This window comes from Uloborus diversus, chromosome 10, assembly GCF_026930045.1.
Source record: "Uloborus diversus isolate 005 chromosome 10, Udiv.v.3.1, whole genome shotgun sequence".
Taxonomy (NCBI): domain Eukaryota; kingdom Metazoa; phylum Arthropoda; class Arachnida; order Araneae; family Uloboridae; genus Uloborus; species Uloborus diversus.
The window spans coordinates 120,127,348-120,149,900 of NC_072740.1; the positions used below are offsets into that span (position 1 = coordinate 120,127,348).

General features: G+C 31.7%; 1 protein-coding gene across 1 annotated transcript in view; it reads right to left on the reverse strand.

The window, feature by feature from the left end:
• LOC129231151 (tyrosine-protein phosphatase 10D-like) overlaps positions 1-22,553 on the reverse strand; it is an 85,085-nt gene that overhangs the window by 18,794 nt on the left and 43,738 nt on the right. Inside the window, exons 13-18 of the mRNA XM_054865398.1 lie at positions 18,576-18,854; positions 18,139-18,420; positions 16,071-16,198; positions 13,094-13,186; positions 8,807-8,873; positions 6,991-7,208 (exon numbers count right to left, since the gene is read on the reverse strand). Coding sequence (XP_054721373.1) covers positions 6,991-7,208; positions 8,807-8,873; positions 13,094-13,186; positions 16,071-16,198; positions 18,139-18,420; positions 18,576-18,854 — 1,067 coding nt within the window. The remainder of the gene's footprint in view (positions 1-6,990; positions 7,209-8,806; positions 8,874-13,093; positions 13,187-16,070; positions 16,199-18,138; positions 18,421-18,575; positions 18,855-22,553) is intronic.

Below are 22,553 nucleotides of genomic sequence, written 5' to 3' on the forward strand. Positions count from 1 at the left end.
CCCCAAAACTTTATCATGTTGTAACACAATTTACAGAATTGGGATTTTCTCATGGCACCCAGAATTGTGTAACTGAATGATATCTGTTCATTACCCAGTAAACACATACACACAACTGTATATCTGCATGATGCTGAAGAAAAGATCCCAGAAGCAAGCAGTAAAGACTTAAATTAAAAATATAACTTCTCCTTTACTTTCACAAAAGTATTTCAATTGTATTCATCAAAGATTTTTTCTTAGGAAAAAAATATGATGCCATGAGCTCCTCATGAAGACCCTCTCTCTGGCCATTACATCCCTAGGTGCCACAACATCCAAATTGAGAACCTCAGCTCTAGGCAATTTTTAGTCCAAGAGTTGACACCAATTTTCGGGTAGGTATTTGTGGCAAACTGAAAACTAGTCACATACCTCTCTCTTATTACCATATTTTCCTGCGTATAATCCATAGATTATCTGTTGAAAAGAGCAAAGTTTATGAAGTGCTGATTATACGCTGCCATGGATTATCTGTGATTTTTTTTTCTTAACCAACGCATTGAACCTCAATATTAACAGTAAGATTCACCGATCGAGACTGTATGCCGACTGAATGTTTATTTTACAAAGTTTGCATGTTTGTTCTCACTGCCTGCCTGTATGTTGGTTATTTTAAGTTGCTTGAATGTTCCTCTTATGCGATTCAGGCCATGTAAAATAAGCAAGAATACAGTGAAGTAGGAAGCCATTTGGACAAGATTAGACCATTTGCTCAGATGTCTTGACTCTTTGTTTTTCAAGTAATTAGCGTACTATAATCATAATTTCAAGAAGAAATCATTAAATTTTAGATTATATTTCAGATTAATTTTGATTATGCGTTCAAAGTATTTACCGTTTTTAGTTTAGTTGCTCAAATGGTATGTTAAATTCAAACTTTATTTTTTACATCATATTATCCGCAGATTATACAAAGCTTTTTTTCTTCAGGCCGAGTTTAGGACCTGCGGATTATAGGCCGCCCGGGGATAATATGCAGGAAAATATGGTATACCTCAACACCGAACTGCAGACCTGGCTGGGGAGTTTTTTTCTTGTTCCAAAAATATATTTGAGGCAATATGCAATTTTGATATGTTGTAGTATAATGTTTAAAAAACAAGAAAAAAAAAAGCCCGACGATATAGTCGGGGTTTTAACATTGCTAGACGTCTGCAAAAATATTTTGCAAAAAATATAAAAAATGTATTTGAGACAACTTGAAATTTTAATAGGACATTATTCATAGCTAAAAAATAATATTCTCAAAAAGACAGATCATTTTGCTGGGACTTTCTACCTGCCAGGTGGCCTAGTATGAGAGAGAGCATTTATTGGCAGCTGGCTTGCTGTATATTTATTGGCTCTGGCGAGGTCATGTGACTTGCAATAGCCATGAGATTTCTAGTCAGATTTTCGGAGTCATTATTCTCAGTCTTGTATTTCTAGTATTAGTGTTACAAGTTTTATAAGTTAAATAATTTTAAAATGTCAAGTAAAAAATTAGTTTGGGTCATTTTTAAAAGAAGATGGTGGTAAAGTGATTGCTTTTATAGAGAGATAAAAGTCTGAAAAAAAGTCATGAAGTGTTAGAAATCTGTAAACATCACAAATTAAAATACAATAATATTGTTTTACCAGTGATTCCTAACCGTACAAATGGTTATCACAACAAATTGTTATAAGAACTTTTCAGCGTTAGTGAAAAAATATTACAACACTATCGTGATTCGATCTAATGTTGCTACTCCTATAAAAGTGTTGTATTAATTTGATTATTTTTCAAGTAATATATGCTCACAAATAGAATCAAGCATTCACAGTATTGAGTTTTCCTATTTTCTTACTGACAATATATAATATTCAGTAACTTTTATTATTATTGTATCTTTTACCTGTATAACTATAATAGTATGAAACATTTTCAATTTATGGGACTAACTCTCGTAGAGATATCACTTGCAACTTTTTCAAATGAACAAATCTAACGAACGGGTTAAAAAAAAAAGGACTCTCCTCTGATGAACGCTCATCTCTGCTAAAAATAGCTCTGCACTTGGTGCAATACAAAAGCTGTTGTTTTATAGCGTGTACATAGAACTGGTCTTTGTGCTGTAATGTGCTACAGAGATATTCGTAAGTGAATATTTTCTTTAAATTTTTGATTTTTTCTATTATCCAGTTTGTCTTTGAAATACGATTGCAAACCATCTTTGGTAGTGTTATGGGGAGAAATAAGGTTTAGAGACTCTTCTGCAGTAATTTTTCGAAAATAAAATCCCAAAAACGCAATTTTAAGTAACATTTCATGATGTTAGGGGGGAGGAGTTCAGAGTTTCTTCAACTGAGATTTTAAAGAATTGAATTCCTAAAAAAGAAGTTTACGAAGCCCTTCAATGGTGTTGGTGGCAGGAGAATTTCAGGGGGTGCACCTCCCCAAAATTTTCTCCCAAAATCATCTTAAATATACGATTGCAAGTCCCCGCATTGATAGTAGGATTTCCAATCCTGTGCCAACCTCAGTCCTGCAGGATTTCGGGATTGTAAGGAGACAATCCCGCAGGATCCCGGGATCCCCCGGGATTGGCTTTATTTTACTAAAAGTTAAATTTTTCTGTCAAATAGAAAAATTGGTGCTTCTTAGGAATTACTGCTTTTGTTACATAAATTGGTAGTTATCTCGAATTCCATACACCAAATGTAGAGTACTACAAAGTCACATCTCAATTCGCGACTATCGTTTGGTATGTAAAATAGTGCTTTAAAAAAAGTTCAATGCATCTTAAGCAATGTATGGGATGGGAAAAGATTTTTGCACAAAAAAATAATGGGCTTGATGAAAACGAATGATGTGGCTCCTGTGCAGTTGGTTTTGTCGAGATGAAAAAATTGTGGACATTTAGCAAAAGTTTCCAATAAACTATAGCACCTTCTAAAATAGGATATAATTTTCTTATGGAGGTCATGTTAGGGGTTTTTGCTCAACAACTTCAAATTTTGGACAAAAACGATGTATGTATGATTTGTGTATTACTCTATCCATTTTAACTTGCCTTGTTGCTTCATTAGCTTTGGTCATTGCATCAGTGCATTGGATTCATTATAGCAGGGAATGAAAGCTGATTGGGTTGCAGTCTCAGTAAATGTTTTAAAATAACTCTGCTAATTTTACCTCTCACTTTAAAAAGACAATAAAAAAGTCGAGCAGCTTAATGTACTGCACTGTCATGCGAGTCATCTAATGCTTTATCCAAGTTTCTGTCACCTCTTAAAGAGTCATGCCAAATATTGAAGATTGCTCAGCTAATTCAACTAACATAATTTTTTTTCAAGGTACCACCCACATTTATAATATTAGCTTCACAGTGACAAAGACATCGGAAGGCAATTTCTACAGGTTAGAGAGAGAGAGAGAGAAAGAGAGAGTGGTCCGGAATTCATGTGGTATCTCAAACATGAACCAATTTCTACAGGTTACAGACATGATGTCAGGTTTTTCATTGCTTTCCTCCTTAAAAAAAATATTGTGCACCTTTAGTAAGTTAAAGGTTTTTTGCATATTCCTTAAGGTTACAAAAGCGTTCCAACATTATTCAGGGTACTCCATCGGATACAGTTTCTCAATTTCCTTCTAAAGCCCAATTTTCAGGGTTTCAATATTTAGTGATGGTTTTTGAAAAGGTTTATATTTTTTACGTGTTTTTGCAATTGCTGAACGTATGAACACTGAAACCTCAAATGAGAATATCAATTCATTTTCAAATAATATATTACACCAGCTGTGTTGTCCAGCTTTGCACGGTCTACCTCAAAAATAAAAGTTATGTCAAGTGACGCGTGTTCAACAATCAGACAAACAAAAAAAAAAAAAAAAAAAAACGAACATTTTGCTGCAGATTGCAGAAAAGTAAGCAAAAAAAAAAAAAACAATTTAACTCATGCATGGAAAATCTTTGCAGGAGTGGAAATCCTGTGGGACTTCACTCTAAATCCCGCAAAATATAATGCGGGATTCACGATCCGGATTGCGAGATGGGAAACCCTAATTGATAGTGAAAGCAGAGGAGTGGGTTTCGCGGACTTGTCCACAGCAATTCTCGGAAATTGAAACTTTATCAATGAAGTTTTAGAGGATCTTCGAAGATGTTAGTAGGGCATTTTCAAAATAGAAATGATAAAAACGGGATTGTAAGCAATTGTGGTAACATTAAAAGAAGTGATTGGGATCAATGAATCTCCGCAGCAATTTCTCAAAACGGAAGCTTTACTATTTTAGACAGTTTTCGGTGAGATAAGAGGAAGGGTATGGGGGGGGGGGGACTTTTCTGCAGCGATTTTCCAAAATTGAACTTTGAAAATAGTTTTAGAAGAACTTTAATGATGTTGGGAGGGTGAGTTTGGAGACGCTCCCGGGAATCATTTTGCAATGGAATGCCTATAATTGAGATTGTTGACCATCTTTTGGTAGCGCTGGGCGAAAAGATAGAATTTGGATGCTCTTCCATGTCAGTTTTTAGAAACTGAAGTTCCAAAAACGCAATTTTAGACTATATTTAGAAGTGTTACATAGAGAGCCCTATGGACTTTCTTCCGGACATTTTTCGAAATTATAGGCTTGAAAACATGATTGCAGCCCATCCTTTGTAACTTCAGAGATTTTCGAGAACTAAAGTTCTGAAAATACAAGTACTGGTCACGTTTGGTGCCCCTAAAAAAAGAAATGATTTCAAGTGCAGCTTCTTTTCATTCTCCTTGGCTTTTCTTCTCTAAAAACATTTAAAAGTATATTTTCCAAGAAGTATTTCAAATTTCTCCCTTTCTATTTTTAATTAATTGTTTTACTTCCAATTTTACCTTTGAATATTAAACTACTAGTGTACTAGTGTAACTTTTCATTACTCTTTAAATCCCTCTTTCTTTCTCTTATACCTTTTCTTCTGCTAGAAACATATTCTTATGGCCCATGGGTTTTTTTCTACTTTCCTGTGATTCTCGAAATAATATTTTCATATTACAAAAAAGGGGGACATAAATATGCCAGAAGCTCCTACTGTGTAGCCATCATAATCATTTATCTGTTCTTAAAAAAAAAAAAAAAAAAAAAAAAAAAAAAAAAAAAAAAAAAACATGACTTGCCATCGGTTTCTACATTGTACTGAATACCTAAAAAATGTTTGAAACCTACATTTCAGTAGTCTTTTTTAGTAAAGTGTTTCAATTGGTCATTTAAAACAAAAAATAATCGGCCATCGGCTGACTTTGAACAATCGCCATTGGCCAAAAATTGTCATTGGTTGAGCGCTACCGTTTATACATTTCTCTTTTATAATTTTTAACAATTATACATTTTTTTAAATTGGTCCCTGCAGAGTCTAATACACATCAACTAATACCTATATGTTTCATTTGTATGCTTTTTTCATACAGTCCCTTCAAAAATGTATAAATGGTGCTTCACTGTATATATATATATATATATATATATACAGATGGGGGACAAAATAATATGAACACCTATGAAAAAGTATGCCGTATTTCACACCTATAGTACAGCCACGCCACCTGCAACAGAAGTCTGCCACCTGGTGAGCGTGAAGAGGAACCTATCAGTGTCTCAACAGTAGTCACAAATGTTGCGTGCTTGGTTCTAAATTTCTGTAATAAGTTGAGATGTCAGACCTTACAGAGTTCCAAAGAGGAATGATTGTTGGGGCGCGTTTAAGTGGAGCATCGGTTACGGAAACAACAAAGCTTTTGGGGTGTGCAAGAGGTACGGTGTCAGAGGTTATGACAGTAGACACGAAAGAAGGTAAGACGACGTCTTCAAAGCACCACAGTGGTCGAAAGTCAAAGCTTGCTGATAGGGATAGAAGAGCTTTGAAGCGCATAGTAGCCCGAAAGCGCAAGCAATACCTATCCGAAATAACATCTGAAATGAACAGCCATCTCCAGGACCCCGTTTCAACAAAAACTGTCAAAAGGGAACTTCATGCTGCGAACATTTATGGCAGAGTGGCAATTCGAAAACCCTTGGTGACAGCAACTAATGCTTTCAAGCGACGCCAATGGTGCAGAAACTACAAAGTTTGGTCCCCACAGATGTGGCAACAGGTAATATGGTCAGATGAATCATCATTTACCCTATTTCAGACTACCAGGCGCGTTTATGTCTGGCGAACGCCCTCAGAAGCATTTAATCCTGAATTCCTTTTGCCGACTGTGAAGCATGGGGGTGGCTCAATTATGGTATGGGGTGCGATATCTTGGCGTGGTCTTGGGCCACTTGTTATTCTGCATGGGCGTGTCAAATCTAATCACTATCTGAGCATTCTAGAGGATCATGTCCATCCGTTTGTCCAGACTGTTCTCCCTGGAGAGCGACCGCTCTTTCAAGACGACAACCCCCCCATACACACTGCCAGATTTGTCCAAAAATGGTTTGAAGAGCATGACAGTGAAGTTGAACATCTCGCCTGGCCCACTCAGTCTCTGGACTTAAATATTATTCAGCATTTATGGGGATATTTAGAGTCCAAACTTCGTTCCCGATTTCCACCTCCATCCGGACTTTCGGAATCAGAGACCATTCTGCACGAGGAATGGCTTAATATTCCTTTAAATGTTGTCCATGACCTTTATGCATCCATCCCCCGTCGCATTCAATCTGTTCTTCAATCAAAGGATGGTCCAACCCCCTATTAATAAAGATTTTTCCTTATTTCACAGGTGTTCATATTATTTTGTCCCCCATCTGTATATATATATGTATACACACACACACACCCCATAAAAAGTGGCACATTAATGGTCTCTTTTTTTATGCGTCAATTCTTCAGAAAATAAGCTAAATTTTTTTACACCTGGTGTACTTTTTGAAGCAGGAGATTTATATCTAATTAATTTGGTCACAAAAAATATTTATAATACTGTTCCAAAAATAAAAATTTGGCATATATATTATTAAAATACCTGATATGGTGGCCATCTTGAAAATTTCTGAACATCTCGCCAGGATGGCATGTTAAGCTGCTTGGAATCTACACTGTCATCTTCTGCTACAATAACTGTATAACTAGTTACAGGTCCATGACTCTGAGAGAAAAAATTCTTCCTAAATTGAATTGTGGCTGATGTTGAAGACTTTCCAACACTTACAGGAAATATGGTACTTGCAGGATTTGGAGGCGCTGTAAACCAAAAATTATAACAATGGATCAAAACCCAATAGCAAAAAAAAATTTTTTGGATATAGAAATTACTTTCCAAAGCTGGAAAAGGATTAACAGCCTAAGATATTTTAAAGAACAACATTCCTCTGTTTTTGTCAGAACATTTAACTGATTTAAGAATAACACCCCGACTAATTTCATTTTTATCATGCGAGTACCACAAACTTGCATTATTTACTTACATCATGCAAAACATTTTCAGACAGCTAGCTAAAGGTCTGTCACAGAACATAGCCAGACAGTCTGTATTTGATGGGGTATTTAAGTTTCAGGTTTTGATAACATATTCTGTTGCTTACTTTTTAAAGCTGACTTTGAAAAGAGCTTTAATTTTAAATCCACAATATGTAACATCACTTATATTTGTATGCCATTATGCATGCAGTTATGTTTGATTGTACTGTTTAGTAAACAAAATTTGAAATGAACAAAAAGATTTCTGCACTAATTACTTCTGAGTAGTGAAAACCTAATTCCCTTTTCAAATAATTCATACCTTGGGGGGGGGGGGGGGAGACACTAAATATTAGCAGCTAGAAATTAATGAAGAAGGAATAAGAATAATTTTAACAACACTGGAACTTATATCGTTTATTTTACCATGTCTTCATTGTAGGAGTGTAACACCTCCTCACGAAATGTTTTGTGTATTTGGTAATAATTTGCAGAACATCAGAGGCGGAAAATCGTGATTGCCAATAGACAAATAAAATTAATCCTATAATGCATTATGTGTGAAACAGTACGTTTATTTTCTATTTTCTCCACAGGAAGAATGGTAATATCAAGAAAATAAGTTGCTAAAGCGACATGCAAATTTAGGCTAGTATTTTGGTAATTTTCAAGGTGTTACTAGATATTTCTTCAGAACCCTCATGTACTCAGATATTATAATGCATATCCTAAGAAAGAATAAAGAAATTAAATAAACATTTTAAGTCTCTTTTGTAGTAGCAATTCTTAGATTTAAAAAAAAAAAAAAACTTTTTATTCTTGAAAAATTTTGACATTATATAAAAATATAAAGTCCTTTTCAAAAACTACTAAAAAGATATATGAACTAATTTTTTTAAAGGTAAAAACACATGGCACAATCCAAATTTTGAAGGCTTGAGCAATCAGAAATTAAAGATGGCGCTCTCAGCAGACAAGCATATAATGGTTAATATTACCAACATCCCCTTCCCCCATACAATCACCTTGTCAACATATTTAAGCTTTATATTCGATAAACTAAATGTCTGTATTGAAAGAATGAACAGGTAAAGTTTGTTAAATTGTCCTGCTGACTGGTATTTACAGAATATGGGAAATATGCAGCAAGTGGTTAAAATGAAAATTAACATGGATTAATTTATGCAAACGTTATAGTTGTGTACTTTTAATTCTATTATTTACAATTCAAACTATATTAAATTTAATTAATACATTAGATGTTTATGACTAACTGGCATTAATGAGCTAAAAATGAAGGAATTTGAAGGAATTTAGCTCATTACGTTAAACACGAATTGAAATGTGTAAAAAAGATTTTTTTACAATATGAAAAATTTTACCTCCTAATGGAAGAGTTTTCTCTATCGTTGCTTTTCCACCAGGACCAACTTTTGTATGTGCTTGAATCTAAAAGGGGAAAAGGATTTTTGAAAAATAATTCACTATATTTTATTATTGTTATTTCCTACACATTTATTTAGAAAAGTAAACATACATCTCAGTTAACAATCAATTACAAATTGTCAACAACACAAATTGAACATGCATATTTGGAAGATCAATTTAGATATTAAGATTCTTTTGCTAGTAAGCTCTTTCAATACATAATTTTATTATGAACCAATAATATGAGTAACAAAAAATAATTGAAGACAGAAAGGGAAAAAAAAAGGAAATTTTCAACATTATTTTGAACCAAATTGATGCTAATGTTACAAGTTATCAATCAAAAACTGCAAATAAAGTTCTGGTAGCTAGGATGCATGCAGATAAAAAGAAAGAAAATAATACTGTGGAAATTTATTGTTAATGACCAAACACACAAGGAAAAGTACAATAAAGTAAAATGAAAGAGCAGATCTAAGAGAATCAGAATTTTCAATAACCTTGTTGCTCTGGATTCATTTTAATTACAGTTCAGTTTAGCAAAAGGATGATTAAAATGTAGGAAAAAATGCAGCATAAGTTATTTTAATCTCTCTACAAAAGCACTGAAAACCTTTTTGCATATGAGCTCAGAAAAGGTGGCAACATTTCTTTATCTGTGAAAACATTAATTTGTAATTATATATTTTCTTTGAGTTAAAAATTTAATTAACAAAAATCACACTTGAATTTTTGAAATTCATTTGGACCATACCTAATTTGCAAGCTTACTTGGTTTTTCAATGCCTTTTAATAAAGTGCTTTGCATCAATACATAAGTGAAGGACCACAACAATAAATAACTATCTCACAACTAATTTTTACTAGTTCACCAAAAGAGCAAGAGGGTCATTCTTCAAAAAGTGTAACTTTTCTGTCACATGCCTTTCACAAAAAAAAAAAAAAAAAAAAACTTTAAGGAAGAATTCATTTAACAATGCTTTTTAACTTTATCAAAACTATATCTATTTAAACCTGCCCACAATTTTTTAATAATAACTTTTATTTTAGTACATTTTTGGTTCACAACATGTGAATGCTCACCTCCTTTGCATGTCACACACCTTGTGTGACAGTTATTGTTGCTTACTTACTTGTTTAATTAAAAGTATATACTTATTTATTAATTATTCTCTTCACAAGTGTCTCAAATACTAATTGTTTAAATAGGGTAAGGAGTCATGTCACACAGTAAATTCTCACCTCTGTCACCTAAACACAAAATGCCATCCCTCATTAATGGCAGTAATGACATCAAATTTTATTTTCCATGATACAAGGAAGCCCTCTTGTTTATTTTCAGCCATAAAAAAAAAGTTGAGATTTTTGTCGAAAAACAAGAAGATGGATTTTGCTTTTAAAACTAAGTGTGGTTATTGTGACTTCTCACCTCTGAACTTGAATTTCAGGGATGTAAATTGATGTAAAAAAAGAAGAGAACATGTTTTCATATGCTTAACATGTGCAGATTGTAGCAACGAAGAAACAAAATATTTCGCTGAAAAATGTACCCATTAGGCCCTCATTAATAGAAAATTCCTCACTTCTGTGACAGACCTTATAAATGTCATTATTTCTGAGGTAAAAATTACTGATGGAGGGGAAATACATCAATCGTAGACCTTCTACCAAAATTATAAATTGCCAGTATATTTTCAAATTTACTAAAAACTATTTTTTTAGCACACATTTGAAGTAAAAGGATAACTGCTAACTAAGCAGTACTTTAATTAGGAGAGCTTGATATTATATTCTCACTAATAATTAAAATAGCTCATTGTCTGCACAATTAACAAAATTACTACTGCGATATTAAATTGGCCTCGATTTTTAAACATTGAAAGTTTTATTTAAAATTTTTTTTTTTTTATTTTTGCAAACAAGGCATTGTTTTATTTTTTTTATTTGTGAGTAAAATAATTGGAACTTAGCTGGGTCATTGTTTATGGTTACTTCTAGTACGTAACACTTTCATTTAAGAATGAAAAAAAAAGTTTCGACACTGAAAAATATTTGCGTTCAAAAGTTTTGTTCTCTGGAGAATGACCCAGGAATGATAATTTAGAATCAGTGAAGAAACAAAAAGAGTTTTAATGAGTGCATAAAAATAAATAATTCTATTTGTGACAATATAAAAATACTATTTTACTGATTTATGAACAAAATAAATCATACTAATAAATAATTTAAAGTCCTAACTACTAATTTGCAAAAAGACAGGAAATAAAATTAGTAAAAATTCAAAAGCATTTAATTTCAAAGAGACAATGCTGATATTATACATACTTTTCAAATGATACTTCAACTAGGCAGCTTGTAACAGACAAAAAAGATTAACATTTAAAGAAGAAAAAAATAGAGAGTTTCGAAAAATCAAGAACAAAAAAGATTAAGCACAAATAACGAAATACAGCAATACAGGCATTTTAGGATGTTTTTTGATGCAATAAATACCAACTCTTTTCTAGCATGCCAGTTTTAATTTATATATATGTTTTCTAATTTTGTAAGAGTTTTCTTAGGGAATCTGAACACTGTGAAGCGACTAAATGTACACCTAACCGTGTACCATAGATAATGATTGTATAACAAACAAGATTGAAAGAAGTAATGAGCTGCTCAATAATGTAAGAAATTCCACCACTTTTAAAGTGTCATTTGGTTTTTCAAATATCATTTCCTCATCATCTTTGTTTCAGAAAACATCCAGAGGATTTAAATTAATACTGTTCAATTATTTTTTTTCTGTAAGCCAAGTATAATTTTCTGCAACATTTTGTGGAGTTGCTGCAATGTTTTGATGCTTAGTCTTGCACTTTCTCAGCTTTGACGTGTTACTAACTGGTTTGTGTAACATTTCGAATCTAATGCTAACTGGACAGATTCAAGTTCACCATTTCCCTTGAATAATTTTATTCATTTTCTGTTATTGCTCTTTTAGCTTTTTTTGCTATTTAAAATTAGCTAACAAATGAAGCTCTTGAACAGGGGTCGGCAACCCATCAATCTCAATCGAATGGTCAATCTTAAGCCCATCGGGACAACATTTTGTTCCTTTTTTTCTGGTCACAGAACCATTAATGAACATCATTTTTAAGGGGAAAAAATTTGGCTTATTTTTTAAACTTATTTGAAAATTTGTTGCTACAATTTTTAACATTTTCAATATTTTCCCTTTTTGTTCTTGAAAAAAAAGTCTGCAAAATTTGTATTGAATTTTTAGAAAACTTTGATATGAATGTTTTGATTTTTTGGGGAGGTAAGAAAACATTGTTTTGAATAGGATTTGGCATTGTATTTTTCTTTTAATTGTAAAACACCTAAACACCCCACTTCAAGGTTTATCTCTAAATGTAAACCCATCCTAAGTTTAGTGGATTATTATTTAAAGAACATTAAAGAAAAGGATGCCTTAAAAATATTAAAATTTTGTACCTAGTATCAATTTTAAAAAGTTTGTTGAAACTTTATTTAAAAAAATCAAGAAAAAATCATAAGTTTGTATTAGGAGCATAAATTTTCTTTCTCCCGCCCCCAGAAATTGGGTATTAATTGTACTGTCTAGTAGAGCAAAACCAGCTCCTAACACTGCAATTATCATATTGAATTACAGGAAAAATTAATTTTTTTGCTGACCTAAGAAGCATTTTTAGAACCACTTTCAGTTTTAGGTTGGCTTGATTTCCGAGCAACTGATATATCTTTACAGAAAAAAATTCTGGCAGAGTTCGAGCTGAGCTCTAATCTACATTTTAGTCCTTGACTAACTGAATAATCTAAAATAAAGAGTACAGCATAAAAATCATGGGGTTTTTACTAATTACATGTCCCTGCAAACTTTGAAATATTATTCTTAGGTTTTAGGTAACAAAAATTGGTGTTATCAGTACAAACTTTTACTTTTTGAGAAAAAGATGTATTAAAAAATATATCAGATGTGCATGAGCTTGGAAGGTTAATATTATATTTTTTGTTAACGTAAAATAAAGTACAAAAACAAGGAATTTTTTTTCCTTTAATAATTGTACATGTTTCGAGATATATATGAGATGAAAGTAAAAACATCAAGTCCAAGCTATCACACAATGATTGAGCAGCTAAAAAATATCTAAACAATGAAGCACATTGCTAATAGAAATGACCAGAAACATATAGTTTTAATACCAAAGCACAGTAAGTACCAACACATTAATGAAATTCACCTCAAAAACATATGTTTTCCCAGGAGCAAGGTTCTTTATGACACCCTCTGTCACATCTGGACCAAACTTTTCATTTTGATGAAACAGAGAACCCTGAAAATGAGAAAAATAGTTAAATAATTTGCAATATTGGTTATACTAAAATGTTTTTAAGTAGCTTATATTCATGCTACAAAATAATATCCATTATATTTCACATAATGTCCCCCCTTTTTGAATAAAGTTCAAATTTATGGGAAAAGAAAAAATATTAACTAGATGCCTTTATCACAAGGACACACATATGTATTAGCACCTAAATTGTTCAAAACTCTCTAACCAGAACCTAGTTTAACTGGCATAGGTTCCTTTTTTTTTGCTTTCATAAGCTAAACGTATTACATAGATTCTTGGGAGCAATCATTCTTACTGCAGGCACATCATCATTTGTGCATTTCTATGATTTGGATCTTTTTCAAACCCACCAGTAAGTTTTTTAAATGCTAAATAACTTTAGCTGTAACTATAAAAACGCTACTAAATACAACAGCGATCAAATAGATCTATATACATTATTGTATATAGATATCTATATAGAGTAATAAATTTCTATGTATTTATATGTAACATTAAAGAACACAAGATAAAGTTAACTGCATTATCCATAACACAAAAACAATTACATTTTACTACCAGGTATTTTCAAGTTAATTTACATTGCATTCTGCATTTTCTGAACTCTGTTCCAGCTACTAGAACAACAACATCAGTTGGGTCTCATTTTGCAATTCAATAATCTCTTGAATAATGGCATATTTCATTTCAAGGTACATTGAAAAGAATTCCTTCATTTTTCAACTCTTGATAAATTTCCCGACATTTACTGTGTTAGAGTAAAATTTGATTTATAGATTGATTCTATTCATACAGCAGATAGTCACATTGGCAAGTTGAAGAATAGTTTGTTTTGAAAAATACAATTACTGAAAAGTATAGTATCAAACATTTTGGGGAATTAAAACATCCTGAAATATTTTTATTTATTTATTGAATGCTTTAGAAAAAAAAAAAAACATTTTCATTCACAAAAAATGAAAATTTATTTAATTTTAAATGAATACAGCTGAATTCACTTCAGCATTTTAAGTAGTTTAAGGTAGCAAACAGGGGCAATTTTGATTTTGCACATGGAAAATGCAAAACTATGTCCTTTCCTGGACTTACTAACAAATAGAATCTGCTTTGAATAATATTCAAATAAGGGTTGGGAATGCTGTTTTGACTTCAACATAGAAACATTATACAGAGTTTAAAAAAAAGTAAAGAACTGGTACAGATATGAGCTTTTCTTTGCAATAATTTCATATTTTTACTATATTGTTCAAATGGGCAATCAACTTATTGTGATGAACTAGTGTTTTCCTTCAAAATTACTGCTTTAGTGAAGCAAAAACTTGGAGATAGTCTATAATTTTTGGAATATGGCTTTTCCAAATGTAGCTGTGTGAAGCCCAGTGGCTCAGTGGAAGCACTTTGCGCTTCCACACAGCAGGCCCGGGTTGGGCATGTTCAACTCGGCCGTTCATCCCTTTAGTGGGTCAATAAAATAAGTATCAAGCGTGCTTGGGAACTAAACCCTAAGGGTTCCTCATTCGCTGACCATTGAACCAGAACATCTGAATTGCACGCCAGAGCCCTTGACCAGGAAAACTGAGATGGTCACAGTAGGTTTTGGGCATCATGGGCTGTTGTGCTACTTTTTTTTTTTTTCTAATGTAGCTGTAGTTTAATAAGATTTTATTTCAAGTTTTTCTAAACTATTGTAAATATTAAGCATACTTAACAAAACTTAACAGAATTGAAAATAATAATTATAATAATGCAGTGATTCAGCATTTGACTTCAAGAGCTTTAAATGTTTGCACCCTAGAGCAGGGTTCTCTGAGAATCTCACATTCCCAAGAAATTTAGGGCCTTGATTGTATTAGTTCTCTCCAAATAAAACCATTGGTAAATTTAATTGGGGTTGACAGTGTGGTGTCTTTTTTTATTAACTTTTATCATCTAAAGCATTTTACAGCTTTGGCAATTATTTGTGCACATTAAAGCAGTTTTCTATGAAGTGATAAAATCCTGCAGTAGGGAATCAACTCCAATATTTTTTTACATATTGTCCTCATAATCCGGCTTTCATACTGCATCATAAAAAGAGGTCATTTTCGTATTCATTTTAATATTAGAATCAACTATAAGTGGAATATTTTGATAAAATACTAGTACATGGGTATTGAGTTTCCTGCAGTTTGGACATTGTCAAAGTTACTATGAGAGTGAATATTTTTGTAAACCTTGCCTAAACTATTACAGAATATTGTTTAGCAATAATAAAATTAAAGTTTAATGAAAAATAAAATGAACTTTGATTAAACTTTTAATAAAGCTCAATATACATTGAAAAAAAATTTTTTCGCCTATTTTCGAAAACGCACGCATGAAAAACAGCAAATAAAAGATCTTTAAGTGAAATAATTGCAGAACTGCATTTCATGCAGGATAAAAAAAAATAATAAAAAAAAATAAAATAAAATAAAGTAAAATAAAAATAAGAAATAAATAAAAAACCATAATAATAATAATTATCAACATGATCATTAGATCTTTGGAAAAGTTAAATATGCTGAAAAACATGAATATATTTTCCTGCTTCTTTTAACTTTCTGAGTAAATTTAGGTACATTAACTTTCTGAATAGCTAATGCATGTGTAATAAAAAATGAAAGTAGATAGATAAATGAAAGTAGATTTTAAAGAAATATAAGACAAATACCCCTTCTTATAATAAGACATTTTTTCAAGAAAAGGCTAACACATGAATTATAGGAGAGCTGTCATCACTGCAATGTGCTTAAATTTGAAAAAAAAAAAAAAAAAAAAAGCATTTATATGGTATCAACCAGTTTTTAGTTTCAAATTATCACCGAGAAAAAAAGAAACTTACTTTAACAAAATAAGTAATAACAAAGCCAGTAAGTATTCCATTTTGTTCACTACTTGGTAGAGACCATCGTAAAGTGATAACATTTGGTTTGACAGAGACAGCTTGGAAATTGTTTACTTTACCAGGAACTGAAATAATAACAGACAAACATAAGTACAATAGCAGAAAATTATTGAAGTTATATGTTAACTGTAATAAACTAAGCATCAACTTAATAAAAGTCGGAAAGAAAAAATATTACTTAATTTAACTTCTGAGAGTAAAATATCTTTACTCAAACATGCAGTTATATTGAATTTCAAAAAGGGTGGAAATATTGGATTCCATGACATTTATACAGGTGTAAGAAAGAAAAAAAATCATCAAAAATAAAGTTTTGCTTTAAAAAGACTGAAATAACTGCTTGTGAAATTCTTTTGTTCAAAAATTCTAAAAGTATATTGTTACTACTAGTTCTACAAAATATTACATTCTAAATCTGGAGATATTCAAAAATATGTGTATGTATTGGGATAATTCTTCTTTACAAAATATTACATTCTAAATCTGAAGATATTAAAAAATATGTGTATATATTAGGTTGATTCTTCTTTGTTGACTGGGGCTCTTTGAGGGAGTTTTCTATCAGTGCTTGCTGGACTTCGCTTCAGCTACTAGTCTCTTTTTGGGATTTTTCTTGGGGATTCCTACAATAGATCTCTGGTAACAAGCAGTACTTGGTTTTATTGAGTGCCCTTCCCTAACTCTCATTTTGAAATTCTCCCTTAACCATTTTCAACAATAAAGCACACCAAAGATTTGATATGCACAAGTGATAACCAGAAAGTAAGTTCCATTTTTAAATGAAAAAAAAAAAAAAAAACAAGCACAGGTACAGCAACGAAATTTATTGCACAAAAATCTACCACCCTACAGTATTCCGTGATTTTTTAGGCATTTCAAATAACGTGGTAAAAGTTTTTGTATGCCCTCTTAGTAGAATGAGTTGCCACCTGTGTAGTGCGTCAACCTTCAACCATTGGGAAACATGTTCTTTGAGCTCACCATCGCTGTTGTACCCCCAACCGCCAGGGAAAGACTTTAGATGCCAAAACAAATGAAAGTTGCTGGGAGTGGGGTGGGGGCTGTGTGGAGGATTGTCAAAAGCGTCCCAGGTAAAGTTATGTAAATGTCTTCATGGATGATTACACAGACAGCAACATTTTTTTGAATAGGTATAGAAAAATTTGTACTCCACTATGACAAATGCTTGGAAAGTTATGGGAGCAATTTTGAAAAATTGTGTAAGAGTGGTATATTTTTGTGCAATAAATTTCTTTGCTCTAACTATTCTTTTAATTTCAAAAGGAAACTTAATTGCTGAGCCTGCCTTATTTCTATCATAAGTTATTTTCTTAATGCCTATAAAATCATTCTTTTAGTCTTAAACAAGGAACACCAGCAATTAGACATCCTGAAAGTTAATGTTACTTTAACTTTAGTATCATATGCAGCAGAAACTTTCATGCATATTTTATACTTTTCATCCAGTGTAGCTACTAGTTCTCATATTATGGATTGGATTAGACCAAGTAAACTAAGCATTCAAAGATTTTCTTTTTCTTTTTTTTTTGTTTTTGTTTTTGAGAATGTAGAGCTTTAATGCATAATTTACAAATCATATAAATTTTGACATTGTTATATCAACTTTTTCTGCATTATATCCTTATCATTTTCATTATTTCAGTGACTTCTTTTGCTAGCATTAAACTGCACTTGAAAAATAGTATTTAATTATTTTCAATATTTTCCTTTGTTTTTGCTATAGAAAGTTTCGCTAATTTGGAGGATCATGTTTAGCTTTACATGCAGTCACAGCAAAATATTGCACAGACATCAGAGTTTACAAAAGAAAAATCACAATAAAGCAACTGAGAGAAGAAAAACATAACAAAAATATTAACATTCAATTTCTAGCATATGCTCCTAATTTTTGTTTGAGTTCACTTGTAAGTTTGTTAACTTCACATGAAAGTCACTAGTATTGCATGCAAGTCTCAAATTAGAACTTTAATTTGAAAAGACTAACCAGATTCCAAGGTATGAAAGGTTCGTGAAACAGGGTGTCCACGTATTGTAGTTGATGTATCATAACCACTCAAAACAGAAACTAAAAATGTGTAGTTATGATGTGGTCTTAGTCCATTATAGCTTATTCTGTTTATTATGGAAACATTCCTGATAAGATTTCCTTCATGATCTTGATATTGGACTTCATATCCATCTTTATCACCATCAGGTACATTCCATGTAAGAGTTATTTCTGTATCAGTTATCTTTGGAGCCATGATTTCTCCCACAGATTCTGGATCTGAGAATTTAAAGAAACATAAATATATATATATATATATATATATATATATATATATATATATATATATATATATATATATATATATATATAAGATATAAAAAAAAAGAATAGCTAAATTTGATGTGATTTAAAATAGTTAAAAAAAAGCTTACAAAGTCTAGCTTGTCTATCAATAGGAACGCTGTAAACACCACCACTGACAGTCCAGATGCTAATGTTATATAAACGTCCAGGAATCAGGTTATCAAAAATGACTAAACGGTTTGTATCATTCTGGAGCTTTTCCTGAGCAGGAATATTTGTACCACTTAACTGAAATCTGTATCTATCAAAAACAACATTTCGAATTGGAGTAGGAGTATATTTTATTCCCAGCGTTTTTGTCTCTTGTTCATCAGTTACAATATGAATAACTGAATCAATCACAGGTTCTGAAAGAAAAAAAAAAGATGAATATAAAAGGAAATTGTTTTTTAAAAATATGCTCAAAAACAAATTAAAACATTTTAGACTAATAATGACTAGGAACAATTACAGATCACAAAATATATACTGAATCATTATAATGTTTTTTTTTTTATCAGCATTGGTTTTGCTTTACAATTGAAATTAATAATGTGCTTAGAAATCAATTGCATCAACAAAACTTATGACTATTAATAACAACTACGGCACTGTAAATATCTCGAAGCAACATTCACTAAATTAAGAGTAATACAAGGTCTGAAACTCAGAATCTTTTATTGCAAGAACAAATTTTAAAAAACGTTTGGATATAATTTTGATTTCTAGGTAGGAAAATAATCACATTAAATTGCATTTTTATACTTAAACAAATCTTTTGAAAAAAAAAAATCATTTGGGTTTTTAACTATGCATTGCATATTGATGAAAAATAAATTGCCAATGTCACAACTCAATTCAAACTAAAAATCAGTTAAATGAACTGGCAATGACAGCGTCAGTGCATTAATACTGTTTCTATCATTTACATAAGCATTATAATGAAAATAACAAATATAATGCAAGAAAATCTTCCTCATTCATAAAAAAATCATAAAAAAGAAGTTTTAATGCACTGGAAAGCCCACCAACAAGAGCTACTTTTACCCTCACAAAATATTAATATTTTATTCATTATGATTAATACATTAGAACATTTTTATTTGAAAGCATTAACATATATTCATAAAAAGAGCAAGTTTTGTTAAAAAAGGAATTTTCTTTAGGCCACAATAAATGACTTAATACAATGGTTGTGAAAATTATAAGGTCAAAAGGAAAAACCACCACATATTTGCTGCATTTGGTCGGAAAGTTATGCAAATTTTATGACTAGTAACTAATAGTAAATGAAACTTTTTTTATAACTTTTATTGGAAATACAAAGGAATTAAATTATGAGGACAATTAAATTTGTGTGTTCTAAAAAGCAAAATTTGCATACTTTTTGTTCTACAAACTGTGCTACATAATGATATAAATGCTTAATAAACAATGGGGGGGAGGAGTCATTCTATTTTTACAATCATCCCCCTAGGTACGAAACATGGGCGTCCATATGTAAAATTGTAAGGGGGGGGGGCTCAGATTTTTAAACCAGTTTAGCATAATATTCTCCCCGTGGAAGCTGATTTCAGGGCATAATAGAGTCATTAAAAATTTACATTTTTAATAACTTATTCATTAATGGCTGGAGAAGAAATGTTTTTACATTTATGCAATGAAAAAAGAACTAAAAGCAAGGAAGTTCTAATTTCTAAGGGGGGGGGGACTCGAGCTCCCCTTGCCCCCCTATATGGGCACCCTTGGTACAAAACCTAAAGAATTTGAGAAAAGGAGTAGCTTGAAAAAATTCCTGACATACTGTACATCAAATTGCAACAAATTTGAATAGATAGAGATTGGTCGTTTAGAGCTTTCTCAAATATTCCAGCAAATAAGGTGGACAAAACGAAAAGGTAGGAAATCTTCTGTCTGTGTGTAAGAAATTAATGATAAGACGAGCTTGCTCCAAAAAACAAACATCAAGAGATATTAGATGGGAGTCAAGTTATGATACAGTGCTCAAACAGTTCAACATCTTTTACAAAAAGAGAAAAAGTTTCATTATGTGAAACTAATGTCATTACAGACCCTTTAAAAAGTTCATAAGAGATCAAGGGTTGACAAGGGTTGAGTGCACCAAAAATGTGTTGTTATGGATAAAAAGTGGGAAAATGTAAGGTTTTCTGATGAAAAAAAGTTTGATTAGGATGGGCTAGATGGTTTCTGCTACTTCTGGTACGATCTCTGTAAAGGAAAAAAAAATCTGAAAGCAACATTTTGAGACGTCTCAGTAATGGTCTGAGAAAGTTTGGCAATGAGTGGAAACTATACCAATATTTTTTGTGTACGGCAGATTGAATTCTGAGAGTAATGTTGATGAACTGAGCAATTTTTTTTAAAACCAAAATCACCATAAATTACGAGTCTAAACTAGTTGTTCCAGCAGAAGGCAGAAGAATGCCTAATTACATGTTTCCAAAACCTCAAAACTATTGCTTGATGCTTATTTCATGAAATTACTGTAGAGGCAGGACAAAAGTCTTGATCTAAGTTCAATGGAAACTTTGGGAAGCATTCTGGCTCCCGAAGTATGAAAAAATGTTATTCTATATTGAAACAAGCAAAAACTCATTTTCTCCATCAAAAAAGCCAGGATAAGAGTTCTTCAACTCCCATGACATCAAGACTGATATAATTGCTTTAAAAAAAGGGATATTATTGATTACAAGGGGTTTTTCAGGGAAAACGCTTGTTGTCCTTTTCATTTTGTCCAGTTTTAACAATGAAACTTTTTTCATAATCATGGAAAAAAAAATTAATATTTTGTATTTTCAAATGTTCTGCATTCCATAATGATTTCTAGCATAAAAAGGCATTTTCTGTATAAATTTCAAGGAATAATTTCAGAATTTTTTTTTCTGATCAATTTTACTGCTGTCCATATAATTCTGACCACCACGGTATAATATTAATTAGAGTGGGGTTAAACGAGTGGGTTACAGTGTGCTTAACCTTCATACATTTTGCATTTGCATAAATTAAAACATGTGTTTTAAAATGCTTGCTTTATCTTACAGTAGAGAGGCAAAAAGAAGAAAAACCAAATTAAGGTAAATGAAGGATTTTCATCCAATTGTTTTTAAAACAATTATGTAAGGATAAAGTTCTGGATATCAAACTCTTTGTTAGATTATCATTAGACATGTTTTATGCCCTAAGAACTTAAGATGTTAAATTAGCTTCTATCAGTAGATATTGGGCAATCCATTGGCAAGTTTAAAAAGTTATATTAAGGGGAGGAGGTATTGCAGTTTCAAAAAACTGATTTTTTTCTTTTTTGTATTGTCTTGTAGTTAAACATTTCAAAAATCTTCTTTCAAAATTTCAAATCATTTCGAGCAAAATTCTCAAAGTTATCAAGTATTCAGTCTCTGCTCCTTCAAACTGTAGCTATAACAGCTGACGAAGAATGGTGCAGCAGTTCTAACAGCTGCAGATGCTCAGGATGTCAGTGCTGCTAGCTTGAGGTTAGTTAAATATGCTATAAATAAATAATGAAAAAAGAAGAAGCTTAGGATATCGAAGCTGCAACAGGGACTGTACTCTATGTAGCTGGAATTGATGCTTTTTAGCTTCTAAAACTTTAAACGCATTTTTCGCAAAACCCCTTTTTTGAAGTTCGTGTTCACTTCCATTTTAATACCAATTCACCAATTCATTTCAAATTTACTTCACACATTTTGCAAATAAACAATCTCCACCAGCCTCCCTCCACATTGAGTTTGAGTTTTTTACTAACAAAATAGTGGATTTTTTCATGAAAAATAGAACTTTTAAACTCAAATGGCTGGCAAAAATTGTAAAGTCTATCAAAAAAAGATCCGAGAATGTAGAGGGGAGGATAAATTAGTACTTTGACTAAATTCAGATAGAATTTATTTCAGATAAATTTCAGCTTAGATACAGTGAATGCCGCAAATCATCTTTCTCGAAAGGTGCTCTGCGAAAAGCTCTGCCATCAGCTTGTCTGTGGATATTTTTTGATCAAAATTTAGAGAATATTCTTAAAACTATACATAATA